Here is a 20,271-nt window from a genome sequence, read left to right as displayed (position 1 = left end):
CTCACACCAGTTTATCTGCACCAGAAACAGCCAAAGACTCTTCTGTCTCTCCTCTCCCTGTCTGTGACCCGAACTAGGTGGTTGCTAGGGACTCTTTATGACAGGAAGGCAGGGTGTTCCTTCTAACAGCTCAGTGTTCCAGCCTCCAGGAACGGACAAGACACAGCTGTAGCATCCCCAGGAACGGCGTCCAGTCTTTTCCTTACCTGTCAACATCGAGTCCAGAAGAGACCTGTTCAGGTTCTAGATCTAGAGCAGCCTTACGTCCCCAAAGACCTGGCAGCCTCAGTCAACACTGTCTTCCAACATATCCCAAGCAATGTTCTGCAGAGGGCTGTCACTGCACAAACCGAACAAACAAAAATCACAAACCACGGTTAGAGGCATTTGAGAAGCCCTGGCTAGATAAAAGACAATTAGAAATTATATTTTAAATGAATAAGATCATTGTTTATGCATTTTTCCCAGCCCCGTATTTCAACACGTCCTTAAACACAATCTGTGCCTTGGTCACATTAATCTATCTGTGGTTCCCATCATGTGTGATGCTCTTTCGTTCCTCTGAGCCTTTTCCCATTCATTTGCTCTTCCGATAATGTTCTTATGTGAATATTTCTGTCCTCTGAGAGTCAGAGCCCGTGCCTCCTCTCACAGGAGGATGCCTGCAGACACAGCTGACCACTGGCTCCTTCACGCCCCTTTAACTTCTACGGCGTCTTGTTTATACCTACCTGTTAAACTGCTACCACGTTGTTTCAATTGTCTATTTTGTCCGCCTCCCTACTAGAATCTCACTCCCAGTTCAGGGGAAAAGCATCTTTATTCATATTTCAATTTCCAGAGACTGTCATGCAATAGATGCTTAAGAAATGTTTGTGAGATGAATAAATGAACCAACAGCTAATTCCAGCCTGCCCAGAAATATAATATTGGCCACCTGATAATCCATGGAATATAAGTTCTAACAGCAATTTTGAATTCAACCTTAATTATATGGAGGTCTTTACTGAAAATGTAATGCCTTTTGTTTGTTGAGAGAAATTACAGTAAAAACACTCTACATTAATTATGAAGAGGGTTGCTAGCCTGGTGGCAAAGGGATATAACCCCCAAGTCCCCCTCCAAGGAAAGACTTGTGCCCCAGCTGCAGGAAATACCATCAGTAGACAGCCTGCAGCTGTCAGCTCCTTCAGGGTGTCTCTCTCTGAGGCAAGCCCTCTCGGGGCAGCATGGTCAGAAGACTCAGTAAGGTGAGGGGATGAAGTCCAGATGTTTCCACCTGCCATGGGACCATTTTTCACCCGGTGAGCGGAGGCTTTGTTGGGCCCTCACCACAGTTCAACTTCTTCCTCTGCCCAATCCTGCTTCAGCCTCTTTCTGTTCACGGGCATAGATCCCAAATAACCATCTTGCCCCCCACCAACTTCTGGAGGGCATGACTTGTGGCAGCCAGACAGCACAGATGTGTAACAGGGAAGAACAAACCTGCTTCCGCATCAGGTCTATCCCTGTAGCTCTAAGCCTTGTGCTCTGTTGCCTGTGCTGAGACCTGCCGGCTCTGCACCTTGTGAAACAATGTTGCCTCTAGCCTGAAATATACAGGAGAGCCTATTCTCAAGGCTCTGACCTTTAAGGGTAAAACACTTTCCCACTCATACAGAGGTAAAATGTTGCAGAACAGAGAATAACAGTTGTGAACAAAGGATTCTGGCACCAAAACGTTTCCAACAATCAGCCACGCCCACTCCCATTTTAGTATAAAAGCAGCCTGACTGCTAAGTTGGAGCAGGTGGTTCTTGGGGACACTAGTCCCCCATTATCTCCAGCTTCCTGAAGAAAATCTCTATTCCTTGTCCCAACACCTTGTGTCCCGATTTCTTGGCCTGTTGTGTGGCGAGCAGTACATCTTGGACTGGGTAACATGTCCAGGCACAAACGTGTTACACCGGAAGGCTTCCTGTTTTAACCCCTCAACCCTCTAACCAGAAGCTGATTCTACTCCCCCAGCATGGGCAAGTCTACTGGTCTTCTTTGATCTGCCCTGCATGGCACTCTTCTTTACCTCTGCAGTGTCAGAAGCTTTCCTACCCTTTCTGAGGTTAACCAGTCCTTGTTACTATGGTCGAGGGCTCTCCAGCCCCAGCCTTAGGCTTCTCTCTGAAATTTCCCTATTTGTGTCCTCAGAACTACCACTTTCCAAGTCAGCCAAGTGTGAAACCTCCTACTGGAAGTCAGGGGCCCGCCCATTTGGTTTCTCACTGCAGTTTTTGTGATGCGGAGAGGGAAGGAAGGAGGAACCTGAGTGACAAAAAGAAATTCTTTAGTAAAATAAGCAGGAAGTAAAGATCTCGCTTTTGGCCCAGGACCTCCCCTTAACCCATCCTGAGGAACGCAGGCTTCCACTTTGCCTCAGAGACTGTTACAAACTTTTCAATCTGTTGTGGGCTTAGGGTCAGGGATTCTGATGGCAAAAGGCTGGAGGGAAGGGAAAATAGAGGAGAAAAAATCAGAGTTAGTTCTTTGGGAGATCTTTCCACCGACTCAGTACACGTTTAGGTTCATTTGTTTAGCTTTGTTTCATTTTTTAGGGATTAAAAAATTCTTGTGTAATTAAATATTTACATGGTTTCAAAGTAAAATTCTTAAAATAAGGGATATTTACAGAAGTCTAGCTTTTATCTTTGTCATCTACATCTTGTTACTTCTCTCTCCTTATAGGAAAACTTGTAAAAACTAAAAGAAAAATATATTTATAATCATATCCTCCCCTTTCTCAGAAAAAGAGTAGCAAACTAAACACGTGTTTTTCCACCTTCCCTTTATTCAACGAGACCTCTATTAATGGTTATATGGGCTGTTTCCAATCTTTTGCTCTTATAAAATGTGCTATAAAATATAGGTTTCTGCAAACATGTTCTCATTTATTTTGCAGTACATCTTTGGGATAGATTCCTAGAGGTGTCATTCCTGGACCAGAGGGTAAGGCATATATACGTTAGCTTGATACTGCCAAATTCCCCCCCTTCATAGGGCTGTACCATTTTGTTGTCCAACCAGCAATGTCAGAGAATGCCTATTTCCACATGACCCCACCCACAGAGTATGTTGTCAAACTTCTGGATTTACGACAGGTAAGAACTGGTCAAATAGTAATCGACGTTCCTCTCCTATCAGCAAGACGGAACATCTTTTCGTATATTTAAGAGCTATTTGCATGATTTTCTAAGACCTTCTGGTCATCCCTCTTGTGTAATTTACTACCAGGAGCTGAGCTTTGTCTACTTTTACAAGAATGAGCTAACATTCCAAAGAAGGACAACAGACACACCAACAGAGAATCACAGTAAAGTGTCAGAAGGGCAGTGATGGTTACGGGAATACATTTAACACCTAGTTTGTTCCTGGAGACATGGGGACAGAGGGGAGGGTCACCTGCCGTTCCTGGGACAGAGGGCGAGGCTCTTGTCTGAACTGTGTCTCAAAGAATGATGAGGACCCAGGCAAGGGATGGGAGGTTGGGGGATGGCGTGGGTGGAAAGGGCATTTTGGACAAAGAGGACAGCTTGAGCAAACGGCCCAGAGGGGAGACACAGCCCACAGAACTGTACATGGCAGAAAGACAAGTTCAGCATTGCTGACGGTCATGGCTAAAAGGGGAGAAGGGAGAGGAGGCCTAAGGGGCTCGGCCAGGCCTAAGGGGCTCTCATTCCTGGACCAGAGGGTAAGGCATATATACGTTAGCTTGATACTGCCAAATTCCCCCCCTTCATAGGGCTGTACCATTTTGTTGTCCAACCAGCAATGTCAGAGAATGCCTATTTCCACATGACCCCACCCACAGAGTATGTTGTCAAACTTCTGGATTTACGACAGGTAAGAACTGGTCAAATAGTAATCGACGTTCCTCTCCTATCAGCAAGACGGAACATCTTTTCGTATATTTAAGAGCTATTTGCATGATTTTCTAAGAACTTCTGGTCATCCCTCTTGTGTAATTTACTACCAGGAGCTGAGCTTTGTCTACTTTTACAAGAATGAGCTAACATTCCAAAGAAGGACAACAGACACACCAACAGAGAATCACAGTAAAGTGTCAGAAGGGCAGTGATGGTTACGGGAATACATTTAACACCTAGTTTGTTCCTGGAGACATGGGGACAGAGGGGAGGGTCACCTGCCGTTCCTGGGACAGAGGGCGAGGCTCTTGTCTGAACTGTGTCTCAAAGAATGATGAGGACCCAGGCAAGGGATGGGAGGTTGGGGGATGGCGTGGGCGGAAAGGGCATTTTGGACAAAGAGGACAGCTTGAGCAAACGGCCCAGAGGGGAGACACAGCCCACAGAACTGTACATGGCAGAAAGACAAGTTCAGCATTGCTGACGGTCATGGCTAAAAGGGGAGAAGGGAGAGGAGGCCTAAGGGGCTCGGCCAGGCATGCCAGGAGCAGGGACTCTATTCCGTAGGCATCGGGGACCCCTGAAGGTTCAAACAGGCAGAGACTGGTCAGTCTTGGGTTTAAATGGAAGATGCTTGGCTGGGTGGAGACCGAATTGAGGAGAAGAGCCTGGGGACGGGGGTCCAGGCAAGTACAGGTGAGGCCAAGGCAGAGGTGATGGGAGCAGAGAAGAGATGCATTCGGGAAACACGCTGAATCTAGGTGGTAAGGAATCAGGAGGACCCCGGTTATCCAGCCTGGGTGACCGTGAGTAGTAGGGTCACAAAATAAAACATTGAAAACAAGAGAGAGAAAACCAAGGCCAGTAGGTAAAGCGATGGTGTTAACTCGGTGTGGAGCTGACAGGATAACCAAGCAGTTAAAATGAAGCCCATATTGTCATCAAAAGTTGCGACAGCTTCTGAACTCATTAGAGGGGATTAAAGACGACCTCCTGTGGCCCCCAGATGCTCTTCAATTAGAGAAAATCCCTATTGTTTATGAATCAGCCGCAACCTCCTCTGATGAAGCTCAGGGTTTACTGCTCGGCACAAATGAAACGTTGGCTGTTGTCTTGCTTTGCTAATGTAACAGTTACTTGAGAGTTGAAAACTGCTTCACGGTACAGCTGTGGAGGCCAGTGCCCGGTGCTGAGGCCCTGCAAAAACGCCTGTTCCAGTGTTTGGGAACACATCCAGCTACACAGTTAATGATGGAAAGTGATACAAACTAGAAACTCCCATGATGCAGCAATGGAACCTATCTCCAGGTGAATATAGGGTCAGTACTTGCTAAAATTAATGCTCAAATACCCTATTACTAAGCACACTTTGCAAACTGGGGAGCTTTGCCACCCCTATACCGGTAAATCTTTCTTTATACTTTTAGGCGCCAAATAATTTTAGGTCCTTTCCCTACATTCCTGTTTTTAGGCAACGATCTGGAAAACTCACGGAATAGAGACACAGACCTGGCTTCAAATCCCAACAGTCTTCTGTGTAACACTGGCAAGTTGATTTTCTGTAAAATGAGAATAATTGTGCCTCCCTCCCTATAGGGCAATGGGAATAACGTATATAAAATGCTTGTCACAATACCTGACACACTATGTAGTATGTATGCAGTAAATATTCTCTGTAATGTTTAGTCTCATCACCTCCCCCTTACCTTGGCCTCTCCCCGTTCTTCCCTTAGAAAATTTTCAAATCCCAACAGTCTTCTGTGTAACACTGGCAAGTTGATTTTCTGTAAAATGAGAATAATTGTGCCTCCCTCCCTATAGGGCAAAGGGAATAACGTATATAAAATGCTTGTCACAATACCTGACACACTATGTAGCATGCATGCAGTAAATATTCTCTGTAATGTTAGTCTCATCACCTCCCCCTTACCTTGGCCTCTCCCCGTTCTTCCCTTAGAAAATACATGTGACTAATATACATTTAAAGTGTGACCATCATGGACCTCAAGATTATCGTATTAAGTGAAATAAGTCAGACAGAAAAAGACAAATATCATATGATATCACTTATACGCAGAATCTTAATATTGTGCCTCCCTCCCTATAGGGCAAAGGGAATAACGTATATAAAATGCTTGTCACAATACCTGACACACTATGTAGCATGCATGCAGTAAATATTCTCTGTAATGTTAGTCTCATCACCTCCCCCTTACCTTGGCCTCTCCCCGTTCTTCCCTTAGAAAATACATGTGACTAATATACATTTAAAGTGTGACCATCATGGACCTCAAGATTACCGTATTAAGTGAAATAAGTCAAGACAGAAAAAGACAAATATCATATGATATCACTTATACGCAGAATCTTAAAAGATGACACAAATGAACTTATTTACAAAACAGAAACAGACTCACAGACATAGAAAACAAACAAAAGGGGATAGTAGGGGTGGGGGGAAGGGGGGAGGGATAAATTAGGAGTTTGGAATTAACAGATACAAACTACTATATATAAAATAGGTAAACAATAAGGACCTATTGTATAGCACAGGGAACTTCTACTCAGTATCATGTAATAACCTATAATGGAAAAGAATCTGAAAAAGAATATATATTATATATATATAAATGCATAACTCAATCACTGCTGTACACTTGAAACTAACACATTATAAGTGTATGTATATGCGTAGCTGATTCACTTTGTTATACAGCAGAAAGTAACACACCATTGTAAAGCGGTTATATTCCGATAAAGATGTTTTTAAAAAACCCTATACTTCAATAAAATAAATAAATAATGAAAATAAGTAAATAAAACAATAAAGTGTGACCATGATAACCTTTCTTTTTATATTTGGGCTTTCAAGGCCAGCTCACGAAAGTGTCTGTATTCTTCATCTTACTCATGTAGCTAGAATTCGGGTTAAGTTGGCACCAGAGATGCTATTCCCTGCCCGTCCAATCAACCTGACCTCCCACGGTTGTAGTTAATATAATTAGGGATTATAGTATACATGCCTTTTCTATAAAAACACCGTTTAGAAAATTAAAACCACAACACATTAGAATTGCCATCCCCTAACTGCTATACTCTACATGGAGAAACAATAAATAATTAAAGCAAGTGCTTTAGCAACCATAGGGTGATACCTTACAAATGTGTGAACTGTTATTGTGATAAGGGACCGTAGCTACTCCTGAGATAGAGCCCCTCGGCTTCCGCTCGAGCAATCTGATCATGGGAGAGGCCAGCTGAGGGGCTAAGCCACGGCGCAGGGGAGCCGGAGGAAGAGCCAGGACGAATCCACCCGCCTAGTCTTCAATTCAGGGCGCTATTCTCCCTGCTCCATCTTGTACAAGAATCTGTCGTCTCTTTTTCTCGTGCGTGGCACTGTGGATGTCAACAGCCCTTGCAGTTCTGCTCTAATGGTTTATGCGGTCTTCCTTCTGCCACTAGTTCAACTTACTGGTGAAGACTTTTTCACTGAGCAGTGAAGAAGTATCACTGGACACTTACGGCATGCCAGATACTGTGCAAAACACTTTCTCCAAGGTTGTTTTTTTTTTTAACATCTTTATTGGAGTATAATTCCTTTACAATGGTGTGTTAGTTTCTGCTTTATAACAAAGTGAATCAGCTATACGTATACATATATCCCCATATCTCCTCCCTCTTGCGTCTCCCTCCCACCCTCCCTATCCCACCCCTCTAGGTGGTCACAAAGCACCGAGCTGATCTCCCTGTGCTATGCGGCTGCTTCCCACTAGCTAGCTATTTTACGTTTGGTAGTGTATATATGTCCATGCCACTCTCTCACTCCAAAGTTTTTTCACTGTCTGCACAACAGTGCTATGACACAAAATTATTATTCCTGGTTTATTGTTGAGGTCGGTGTGTTCCAGAGAGTTTAGTGTCAAAGTCTGGTCTCATTGTGCATAACAGAGAATGTGGGGTTCCAAATCTGGTTAATTATTTCTGAGTTGTAGAAATGAAATCTAATTTTGATCTTCAACAGACATATTTGTCTCCCGTGATAAACCGTAATGGAAAAGAATATGAAAAAGAATGTATATATAGGTACCACTGAATCACGTCGCTGTACAGCAGAAATTAACACATTGTAAATCACCTATACTTCAATAAAATTTTTTTAAAAAGCACAGTCAAAGTCTGGTCTCATTGTGCATAACAGAGAATGTGGGGTTCCAAATCTGGTTAATTATTTCTGAGTTGTAGAAATGAAATCTAATTTTGATCTTCAACAGACATATTTGTCTCCCGTGATAAACCGTAATGGAAAAGAATATGAAAAAGAATGTATATATAGGTACCACTGAATCACGTCGCTGTACAGCAGAAATTAACACAACATTGTAAATCACCTATACTTCAATAAAATTTTTTTTAAAAAGCACAATATAAGGATTTCAAATGAAAAATAAACATATTTATCAAAATTATGAATATGGTTACTTTGAATATAAGTGAAATTCTCCCATCTGGGTGCTACTGCAGCTTCTCAGCCTGTAATAGTAGCATTCCCTCCTAAATGTTCCTGGCAAATACCCTTCCCATCTTTGCCTTTAAGAAAATCAACCCCCTCCCAAATTTCTCTTCTTCCCCTTCCACCAGCACAGATCTCCAGAGGTCCTCAAATGCCCACACTTCCTTCTCTGCGCTCCTACAGGCTTTACGTTTTACCTTGGCTGTTGTGCAGATCATTTTTGTGCAAGCAGGCGTCCCTCTCCACGGTGGCCCCAGCCAAAGTGGGATTCTGCTCTTCCCTCCCCAGCAACGGCAACCACTGGTGGGCTCCTGGCTGCCATGCCATTCTCTGTACCGCCACTCAGACCCAGACTCCTGGATGCAGCGGGCAGGAAACAAGTCCCTTCCTCTACGACACGCTCCCTTGGAAGGCCGCCAACAGACTTTCTTGGGCCCCAAAGAGCAACACAATCTGGGGTGACAGCTCTTCTGATGACTTAAGAGCACACTACTGACTGGGTGGGTTTTGGGGGGGGCACTGTGATTTGGAGACTCCTCCAGCCCCCCTGGTCTTTTGTCGAATCCAGGGCATCGTGCCGTACTTAATCTTTCCTCCTGCCGGGACAAATCTATTGTAGAAAATTCCCTCCATCAGCACCCTCCCTCCACCCAGCTCCATTCTTCCTATCCTTCATCCAGTTCGCCAGTTATTTTCCTGAGAAACTCGCAGCTCCCTTTGAAAACACTGAACGCAATGACAAGGCAGCAGCTGAAGGTGGTTTCCCCAGAGCACAGCCAGGAACCAACCTTTCTTACCTTTCCGAGCAAATGTATTTCTACAATGGACTATAAGTACTTATACTTACCGGGGGGAAAGCAATTAAATATCATCGAGAGTACGTGTGCTTCCATAGGTTCTTCTAAACCTGGACAAATGTCTGAAGCTCAGCGTCTTATTTTCATCTAGTTTCCGGAGACTAAGCATCATTTACAGCAGTTCTACAATCCAAGATTCGTTTCAATGTCTGAACTTCTTTTTTTTTTGTGGTACGCGGGCCTCTCACTGCTGTGGCCTCTCTCATTGCGGAGCACAGGCTCCGGTCGCGCAGGCTCAGCGGCCATGGCTCACAGGCCCAGCCGCTCCGTGGCATGTGGGATCTTCCCGGACCGGGGCACGAACCCGCGTCCCCTGCCTCGGCAGGCGGACTCTCAACCACTGCGCCACCAGGGACGCCCCAATGTCTGACCTTTGATGTTGAAAAAGTCGACGTAGCTTCTTAGTATTTGCCAATCATTTGCCATGACATAGAAAGAGCATTCAAATGTATGGAACCTCAAAGAGGGTCTGATAATTACAATCAATCTAAAAATAGCATATTACTGAGCCATAAAAAAGAATGAAATGATGCCATTTGCAGCAACCTGGATGGACACAGATATTACCATACTGAGTGAAGTAAGCCAGACAAGGACAAATATCCTATGATATCACTTATACGTGGAATCTAAAAAAAAAAAAGATTCAATTGAACTTATTTACAAAACAGAAACAGACTCACAGACATAGAAAACAAATTTATGGTTACCAAAGGGGAACCATGGGGGAAGTGATAAATTAGGAGATTGGGATTAACAGATACATGCTACTATATACAAAATAGATAAACAACAGGGACCTACAGTATAGCACAGAGAACGATATTTAATATCCTGTAATAAACCATAATGGAAAAGAATATAAAAAAGAACATATATATGTGTAACTGAATCACTTTGCTGTACACTTGAAACACTGTATAAATCAAATATACTTCAAGAAAAAAGTTTTTTAATAATAAAAATAGCTGTTATCTCTCACTTGAAATGGATTATACACTGGTTTATAGTACAAGTGTTTGGTATAGTCTTAAGAAAAAACCCGACTTCTTTGAAAAACTTCATTTTTTAGCAAATCCCATTTAGATGTCAATGGGAAAATAACTTTTCTTCTTATATATTTTATTAGGATTTTTAGCTTAATCTTTTTATTAAACTCTAATGTAACACTTAAAAATGTTGTTTAAAATGTCTAGGAACAGTTTGAGCGGAGAAGGATGACAGCATCTAGGAAAGGACACGTGGTGGGTTTGGGAACTCCCTGTGGTAGAAGCTGAACCCAACCCCAAATTTACTCCCACACAACCTAGATGGGAGAAGCTGAAACAACACCAAGCTAAAATGCCCTGTGTCAAGGAAAATGAAAGTTGTGGTGAGGAGTGGGTCTGGGGGCTCTTGGACTAGAGGAAAAAACGACAAGCTGGAAGAGAAGGCTTTTTAGTTTGGGAGGCCAGTGAGGGCGGGGCGCACGTGCCCAGAAGGGCAGTGGTGATGCTTCCGTGTGCTTGGTTGTCCTGGCTCGTTTCAATTTTAAGTTGTTTATTATCTTGTGCTTGGCTGTAGTTCCATTCGGCAGCCAGTGTTGGTGGCCTCTGGGGGAAGTTGAAGAAAGCAGGACAGGGCCCTTTGTAGAGCAAAACTCTGCAGGAAATGCACCTCAGGCTGCAGAGGAGGGGTAATTCCAGAGAGATAAGACAAATGGGAAAGTGAACCTTCAGGGTGTCCTCTGAAATCTTGAGAGAAGGATGTCCACGACCTGAGGGAAAGGGGTTTTATTGGGGCATTTTATTTTATTTAAATGTTTTATTGTATTAATTTAATTTATTCAATTCGTAATTTATAATTTTAATAAATTAATTTTATTTTAATTTATAAATTAAAACTTATAAACTTATAATTTATGATAAATAACATTAATTTATTTAAATAAAGGCCTTTTATTTTATGTATTTAAAGACATTTTACTGGGGGTACTGAAGTAACCGCTGAGCCCAGAAGGCTGACAAGCCTGAGGATTTGGGGTACAGACACCCCAGAGTAACATGTAGCAATAACCCAAATCAAATGGCAGGCCAAAAATAACTAAAATATTTTAAAATAATTTGTTTTATTACTATAAAAAGTTTAAGTAATCAGGGAATTGATTATTTAGTCATCAGGTGTTTTAATCTCAACTTTATAAAATGTACCAAAGCGAGAGTATTTTTAAGTTGATGAAATCACAGATACATTATTTATTTTGCGTGATTCACAGTTTCTTAATATAAGCTGAAATCAATTATACTTCAATAAAAAAATAAAGTAAAATAAAATTTAAAAAAATACATAAGCTGGGGACTTCGCTGGTGGTCCAGTGGTTAAGACTCTGTGCTTCCACTACAGGGGGCGTGGGTTGGATCCCTGGTCACAGAACTAAGATCCTGCATGCCATGTGTCATGGCCAAAAAAATAAATAAACAATTTGAAAAAAAAATACATAAGCTGAAAACCATGCTTACAGCAGCCTGCACTAGAGTTTCTCGTACTTTATAATTTTGGGGCCATTTCAGGTGAGGAACGGGAAGCCCTGAGGGTCAGGCCCGAAGGGGTATGTGAAGCAGAGATGGTTTAAACTGTCCCACAGAAGAAGTAAAGGAATGTGTGAGGGGAGCCCAAAAAGGGACAGGGCGGGAGGTGTGGGGAGAGATGTGGGCTAGAGAAGGTGGAAGCTGGATAGGGACAAACAGGCTATTAGCTCTGATGCTGTGTAACAAACAACCCCAAAATTTAATGGCTTAAAGCAACAACTATTTAGTATCTTGCTGTTTCTGTGGTCAGGAACCTGGGAGCTGCCTGGCTGGGTGCCTCTGGTTCAAGGTCTCCCAGGAGGTTGCCATGAAGGTATCAGCTGAGGCTGAGGTCTCAGGTGAAGACTTGGTGTTAAGAGTACGGTTGAGGGCAGGATTTGGTTCCTCAAGGGCTCCGGGGCCGTGTTTGTTGCCTCTTCACGTGGCAGTTGGCTCTTTCCAGATGGACCACAAGACAGAGGGAGCACCCAAGACAGGGACCACAGCCACTGTGCCACCCACTCTTATAGGTGACATCCCATCCCTCTGCCACATTCTATCTGCTAGAAACGGGTCACTAAGCCCAGCCACCCTGAAGGGTAGGGCACTCCACAAGGGTACGAATACCAAGGGCTGGGAGACTGACTCACCACTGAAGAGGTGGGGTGAGGTGGGTGTGGGAGGGCAGGGGTTGGTGGGTAGACCTGAAAGTTATCCAGACTTGGATATTTGCTTGTCTCACTCTTTCATTCCTGTATTTTCTGGGGCCTTTTGGAGCCTTCCACTTTTAGTGACCGGGATCCTATCAGTCCTGTTAGACCACTAGTATTCTGGAACCTGCCATTTAGAAACGCTAGCAATATCACTCATGCTCTTCTAAAGCAAGCATCAATTCTTGTACATTTTAATTTAAATTTTTTAAATTTTATTGGAGTATAGTTGATTTACAATGTTGTGTTAGTTTCAGGTGTACAGCTAAAGTAATTTTTTAAGAGCTATAAAAAGTAGGTTGTTACTATTGACCAACGAAGCAATCAACTCCTAAATAACTCCAAATACACACTAAAAGTTATTTAATTCTAATAAGGAAGGAACCTCCCCCAATATATAGATACATACATGCATGTATTTATGTCTAAAACCATTTGCTCATCTATTTAAGCAATATTTTTCTTCCTTAACTGTATATTTTAAAAATTCCTTCTGATCTTCTCCAAAATTTACACTAGACTTTAAAATTGAGAAGCATTCTTCTGATTCCTGCCTTGTTCCAGGACTTGACGGATTGCATTTCTATCTGCCAATGCTTATCATCCATTCCTAGGCAGCCTCCATCAGTGATCTATCTTGGTCTCTTTAACTGTCATGTCACAGAGTCACATTACAACAGACTCTTGGTAATCTGAGAAATACCAAGATGCTCCTAGATAACTAAAACTCCTGGTGAGTAGAAGTCCCTGCATCTGCCAGACAAGCCCTGCAGGAAAAACCAGGGTAGAGCCCACGTGGACGGGAAGGGTGTTTAAAGCACAGGGTGCCCGCCCTGCTACGGGATGTTCTGTGATTTTTGTCCTCCTTTTTTTGCGGTTTTGCATGATCCGAAATAAGTTAAAACGTACAAGAGAGGGTTTCACACGTGAGAACCATGATATGACAGCACATCATAGAGAAACGAACAAAGAGGAAAAGTCCTGCAACTCCCAACACGTGGGCAAGATGCTGCTTACCCGTTGGTGTGCTTATCTTGCAGCACAGACGCTTGTTCTTCTTAAACTGATGTTTGTGGTCCAGAGAGGAACTGCTGTTCCTTTTCTTCCACTCCCCGCCCCCCTCAACCCCGACCCCGAACTCGCTCAGGTCACCCTCGGACATCCTCCTCCATCCGCCAGAGCGTGGTGTTGGAGGACAGACCTGGCCTCTGTCTCAGACGGGAGAGATGCCCGTCCCATCTGAGCCCGAAGGGGCGGGAGGGATGCTTCCCGGTGAGCACGGGCGCCAGCAGATGCCCAAGTGCAAGTTCAGGGCGGCGCGTCCTTGCACTGCTCCTCCAGAGCGGGCTTCCTACGCAGGGCATCCCAAACGCCCCGTTCCCTGGAGAGGGTCCTAAAGGAGTTCCATCCGCAGTGTTGGGCTTTGTCTTCTTGTCCTTAACCAAGCTCAGAGCCGGCTTCCCTTCCGCAGGCATTTCTGAGCCACGTTCAGGCAGACAAAGGGAGGGGGCGCCCCCAGCCTCCCCCCCAATTAAACCTGCAGAAGGACCCTCACTGAGAATGCCTTAGGTTTGCTTATGAGGATACTGTCAAAGAAGTTTGCTTACAATGATAACTAATAGTTTTAAGAACTGAGACAATCACACCCGAAACTAACACAACATTGTAAATCAACTATACTTCAATTAAAAAAAGAACTGAGATAATTTACCAGATGATAAAGAGTTCAAGACATTATTTAACGTCAGAATATAAAACATAAGCTTTTAGGTTGAAATACAAGATTCGAATTCCTTAAAATATAGATGTCAAAAGTTTACTGCTCATTATACTTATAAAAAATTATCCGGGCTTCCCTGGTGGCGCAGTGGTTGAGAGTCCGCCTGCCGATGCAGGGGACACGGGTTCGTGCCCCGGTCCGGGAGGATCCCACATGCCGCAGAGCGGCTGGGCCCGTGAGCCATGGCCGCTGAGCCTGCGCGTCCGGAGCCTGTGCTCCGCAACGGGAGAGGCCACAACAGTGAGAGGCCCGTGTACCGCAAAAAACAAAACAACCAAACAAAAACAAACAAACAAAAAAAAATTATCCATCACGAATTTCCACAGAAAGAAAATACAAGTTTTCTAATGTAACTTTTTTTTAAATGATAGGGATTTCTGAAAAAACCACTGTCAAGAAAGATGAAGTAACATCAATTTGTCATATCTCAATGGAGTCTACATTCAACACAGATTAGCTTTAAAAAACAAAAAACAAGAAGGCACAGCTGGACCTGTTAAGCTTTTTGTTTCTGTGTTTTCTTTCACTACACACAAAAGTCTCGGGCATTTTTGATTTCCTGAAAGCACCACAGTAAATAGCTTTGAAAATCGCTGAGATGATGTAAGAAAGAAGCTTGAAAATGTATAGATAATATCGAGATTCAGAGAGATTGATTAAAGAATGGAATGCAGACCAAGTGATTTTAAACAGTCACTAAATTTGATCCCAACTTAGGATTTTCAGTCAACTTTCCTTGAAGGTATTTATTCTTTAGAATGTTTTGAATTTTTATGATTCTTTGGGTAGCCATGGCCGCTGAGCCTGCGCGTCCGGAGCCTGTGCTCCGCAACGGGAGAGGCCACAACAGTGAGAGGCCCGTGTACCGCAAAAAACAAAACAACCAAACAAAAACAAACAAACAAAAAAAATATTATCCATCACGAATTTCCACAGAAAGAAAATACAACAGTTTTCTAATGTAACTTTTTTTTAAATGATAGGGATTTCTGAAAAAACCACTGTCAAGAAAGATGAAGTAACATCAATTTGTCATATCTCAATGGAGTCTACATTCAACACAGATTAGCTTTAAAAAACAAAAAACAAGAAGGCACAGCTGGACCTGTTAAGCTTTTTGTTTCTGTGTTTTCTTTCACTACACACAAAAGTCTCGGGCATTTTTGATTTCCTGAAAGCACCACAGTAAATAGCTTTGAAAATCGCTGAGATGATGTAAGAAAGAAGCTTGAAAATGTATAGATAATATCGAGATTCAGAGAGATTGATTAAAGAATGGAATGCAGACCAAGTGATTTTAAACAGTCACTAAATTTGATCCCAACTTAGGATTTTCAGTCAACTTTCCTTGAAGGTATTTATTCTTTAGAATGTTTTGAATTTTTATGATTCTTTGGGAATATTGGTCACCTGTTCTCAATTTTTTATATTAGGTCAGGATGTACTTAAAAATGAGTTAAAAGCCACATGAATTTTGTGTCTGTCTGGAAAATAGGGTCTGACTTCCACAGATGCCCTGGAGATCGCAAATATATACTGCATTACAGCCCTGTTATTTTAGCTGTCACAGAAGAGACAAAAGTAGATTTAACGTTGGAGAAATCTTGGTAGGAAATGTGAATTGGGGTATAGGCTACTTTTGACTCCTAGGATTAAAGCTTCTTGGTGAAAGAAGACAGTCTTTTGATAACACATCAATTAATGTAGACATTATTTTAAAAATTGTGCCTTGCTGAAAGATGTCCCTTGGTATCAGCACATCAGCTTTTTTTGACTCAGCTGGGAAGGCAGTGAAAATAAAGTTAATGGTGGCATTAATCAAGCCTATTTTTTTTAAACCTCTCTTAATTTTGACAGCATCTGGATTTCATTCTTCTTACTGGGTTAGCGCTACCATTGCTCTGTTTTATGTTTTGACCATCTGTGCTTACTGGTAACCCCGGCAGGCTTGAGAAGTGGCAGACAGGTGTGACTGCCTAACTTAAGTGTTGGCCTGGTGAGTGGGAGGGAGAAGTGATCGCATTTTTAATAGATAAAATATGTTTGCAATTCATGGTAGTGTGAGGACAATAATCAGAACAAAGATGGGTGGTGAAAAGAGACATGTGAGTTAGGAGCAAGGCTCACTGTGTATAAGTCATTGAAACCTCCAGCCTAGACTCAGCCTTAAGATCACGTAAGTATAAATTTACTGTTTAAAATCTTAAAGAGGCTTCCAAGAAAATGCTCTTCTTTGAATTTTCTTGCAGAAACATAAAACCAACTGGCTGTATAACAGGGTAGCAAGAGTTTTAGTAAATGTAGCTTGAATTATGTTCAGATGAATGCAAAGTGCTATGTTTTCTGGAAGAGGCTTTTTTTTTTTTTTTTTTGCTTGAAACTGTTAGATTTGAGATGGGCTTTTGCGGGGGGAGCCTTGTCCTTGCACATCTAATACCAGTAGACTATAAGCTGCTCAAAAAACAAAAGATTACCTCTACTATTTCCCTGCTTCCCCCGCAGGGTACACAACAGGAGCTAAGAAATATTGTTGCCTGAATGACTAAAGTGTCACATTCAAAAGCACTTTCATTACCAAATGCAGAGCAAAGACCATTTACACCGTGGCTATTTCCAAAATCTACTGCTGCTAATTAATGAAATCTTATCTGCCATGAGATGTAACATCTATTTAGAATGATGGAACGAGAATATCTTTCTTTTATTGTCATTTTTATTCCACCATTTGCTTGTTTCCATAACAGCAAGAACATCGGCCTTGGATTCATTACTCAGGTTTTTCTCCCAGCCAAGCAAAGCCCTAGGCAGTGTCGGCAGAGGTGTGTTAAGCCCTGGTCCCCTGCTGTGTGCCAGAAGACAGCAGACCACCGAGCGCTTCTCGACACGTCTTTGCGGCCTCTTCCTCGCTACTTCATTGCTGTTTGATATGTACTGAGTGTGTCAGCTCCATCCTCTCATTTCCTGTCTTAGGGGTGGTGCTTTGCCGGGAGCTTCCTTACCCTTCCTCCTCCTTTCCTGCTCCACCCCCTCTAACTACCTGCCACCCAGCTCACCCCACAATCAGGATGTTAAAGCCTCCCTGGCCTCCACCTGAGTTCCCAGCGTTCCCCCCAAAGACTGAAAATGACTCAGGTAGAGGGAGATAGGCAAAAGAGAGGAGGAATCCGGGGCAAACATCCTGACTAGGTGAGTCCACTGGAGAGAAAGGTGTGGGCAGGGGGTGCAGACTCGGGGCACCACCTTTACCCCCTTTACCAGGAGGAACTCCGGGAGGGGCCAGGGACACAGACTGAAGGCAGAAGCCTCCCAGGGGAGTACGTGCAAACACACATGCACATACATGTACACATGCACAGACATACACATGCACTCGCATACACATACATGTGTAAACACACATACACACATGTACACGCATCTGCATGCACACACATACATAGGCACACACATGAAAACACATACAGGCACACGTGCGGACATACACATATGCACACATGCATACACATGCATGCGTGTGTACATGCACACACATATACATACACACACATCTTTTGCACATAATAAAGGATCTATCTACCCAGTGCCACAGACCGTAACTACGCATTTGTATGGGTAAAGCAGACTGAAAATGGAGAGAAGGCTGGGGCTTAGGACTGGGCTCCTCCACTTTCTAAATGTGTAACCTTGCAGATGTAAGCCTCGACCTTCCTTTGGTGTGGGCTGGGTGATGTTGCCGTCCGTCCCCACAGGGCTGTCATGAGGATCATTTGTTTTTTAACTACTGGAGTGAAGGTACCGAGTCCATGCAGAACGGCAGAACTGCGTGGCTGCCCAAACATTTTGTTGGTCATTCTGTGGTGTTAAGTGTTATCTGCTGTACGCCTCCTCTTTAAAAAATACAAACAGACATGGATGGATCATTAATATATCGATTTCTGAGTTCGTAATAGCACCTAGAAGGACACAAGGATGGCCAGGACCCGGGACCCAGCACTTCGCATCTGTGGGTTCACCTGGCCCACATGTCCCCCTTCAGGTCCCCTCCAAGGATCTAGCAGGGTTCCCGAAAGCTCCAGGTGTGCTTTGTTTCTGAGTTCCTCTCCACTCCCCACCGCTTAGAGCCATTCCTGGGAGACCTGGACAGGCTCTCCCTGCCCCGGGGTCGTTCTCAACAGACTAAAGCCGTGCATGGTACAGGAGCAAAGCCAGCAGACATTTCCCGCCCTCCCTCCCTTCCCTCCTTCCTCTTTTCTTTCTTTTCTTTGATTTGAAACAGATCCAAGCCATTCTTATTCCAGTTTATCACCATGTCCGCTCAACTCCTTCTCTAAAATTCGTATAATAACGATCCTCTCTCTTACTCCCATCCATCCCCCATCTCACAGGGATGCGGAAATGCAGCCCTAACTCCTAATGATCCCGAGACCCCAGGGATCCTGCTTCCAGGCTCCACAAGCCCGTCTGGCTGGCACTGTCCCCTCACTCCAGACCACAAGCAGCCTGTTCCTCTTCTGCTGACACCCCTCTCTCTCCAGTCCACTTCCCCACACACAGACGCTTTCTTCCCTAACCTGCCAGCATGCACTGCGAACAGAAAGCAGCGTGTTTGACATTCTTTACTGAAAGGTAGGCAGTTACAGAGGGACCTTACACACATCGTGGGAAACCACTGGAGACTTGGGTTCTGAAAACCTGGTATGTGGAGCACAGAGGCCGCCCACTTCTCAGCGCTGCGTCCTGAGCGCAGCGCCTCTGTCCTTGTCCAGCTGAGTTGCTGAATCCCCAGACCCTCCTGGCTTCTCGCTGGAGGCCCTGCCGTCTTTCCTGTTCTGGTTCCCTGGCCCCTTCCACCCTGCCCTCATCACTCCTCCAGAAAACGCTTCACACCATAATAATCTCTACAGCAGCTGCTCTGCCAGCAATGGAGTCAGCATTTTTAATCCTTCGAGACGATACTGGACACCCTGCACCAACCATCGTGATTTAACTTCTTCCCCAGGTCCAAGGCTTCCCCAAGAAAATCTGCAGGACTGAAAAGGCCTATCAAAGCCTCTCCCACCCCACAGAGTTTGAGTTTGCCGGATGGCCACATTTAAAGCCATCAGAAGCGTGGGGCTCTGGGGTCAAAGCATCTGAATGCTTTCTTATTTCAGGAGCAATCCCCTTCGACCTCCTTAAGGAAGGGCGCATCACCAGGAGTTCGTGAAGGATTCAGTTGGGAGAAAAGCATTAGAGCCCCGAGGCACGTGTGCTGGCAGGAGGAATGACAAGACGTGGGGTGTCCATGATGTTTGGTGGCACCACCTGACTCCTTCCCTTCTTCCCTTTGAGGACTTCCAAAGGCCACGCGAAACTGAACCACATGAAGAAACCTCAGCATCCAGAAGCTTTCGTCCTTGTAGTTTCTGTTGCCACAAGGAATAAAAACAATTCTCGAAGGGTAAGGTTTATACGGTAAGCGTCAGTGTCAATTGTGCTCTGACCAGATTCAGAAGTTCCGGTGGATACCCGGGAAGGAGGGGTCTCTCCCTTCCTGAGCACCGTGCATTTTTCAAGCCAAGGATAAAGAAAGCTTGCTCTGCAGAGGCTAGCTTCCAGCTCCCGATGTGAGTTTATGCCACTGACAGTGACCAATACACTGCTCACACCTGTGTCACAGGGAGGGCCCGCTTGTGTCAGCTTAGATCTCTCCAGCTCACAGAGATAACCCATGTTCCAGCACCTCCCCCTCCCCCTCCCTCATTTCCTTTTTCCCTCCCAGAGGTATGTTGTATTTCATTGTAAAGCACTTAGAGACTGCAGCAATATGCACCGTATAAATAATAAATGGAATGCGATAGAACTGGAACAGTTGAATTTCCACGGTGATCTGATGTCTGGCTTTTCTAGGGAATCCAATCAACAAGACTGAAGACTGGCTGCAGGATCGTGGGGAAAATAGTGAAGACATCTGAAGTAGAATGTCGCCAGCA

At 44.0% G+C, this 20,271-nt stretch overlaps 1 protein-coding gene across 1 annotated transcript in view; it reads right to left on the bottom strand.

Annotated features, from left to right (window-relative positions):
• Positions 1–13,681, bottom strand: part of SPMIP2 (sperm microtubule inner protein 2) — a 94,758-nt gene extending 81,077 nt beyond the window's left edge. The window contains 1 exon segment of the mRNA XM_024736075.1: positions 13,537–13,681. Coding sequence (XP_024591843.1) covers positions 13,537–13,681 — 145 coding nt within the window.
• Positions 13,682–20,271: the final 6,590 nt, after the last annotated feature.

The sequence above is a fragment of the Neophocaena asiaeorientalis genome, unplaced genomic scaffold (genome assembly GCF_003031525.2).
Source record: "Neophocaena asiaeorientalis asiaeorientalis breed wild unplaced genomic scaffold, Neophocaena_asiaeorientalis_V1.1 scaffold7, whole genome shotgun sequence".
Taxonomy (NCBI): domain Eukaryota; kingdom Metazoa; phylum Chordata; class Mammalia; order Artiodactyla; family Phocoenidae; genus Neophocaena; species Neophocaena asiaeorientalis.
Note: the sequence above shows the minus strand (reverse complement) of the source record. Positions and strands in the feature narration are given on the sequence as shown.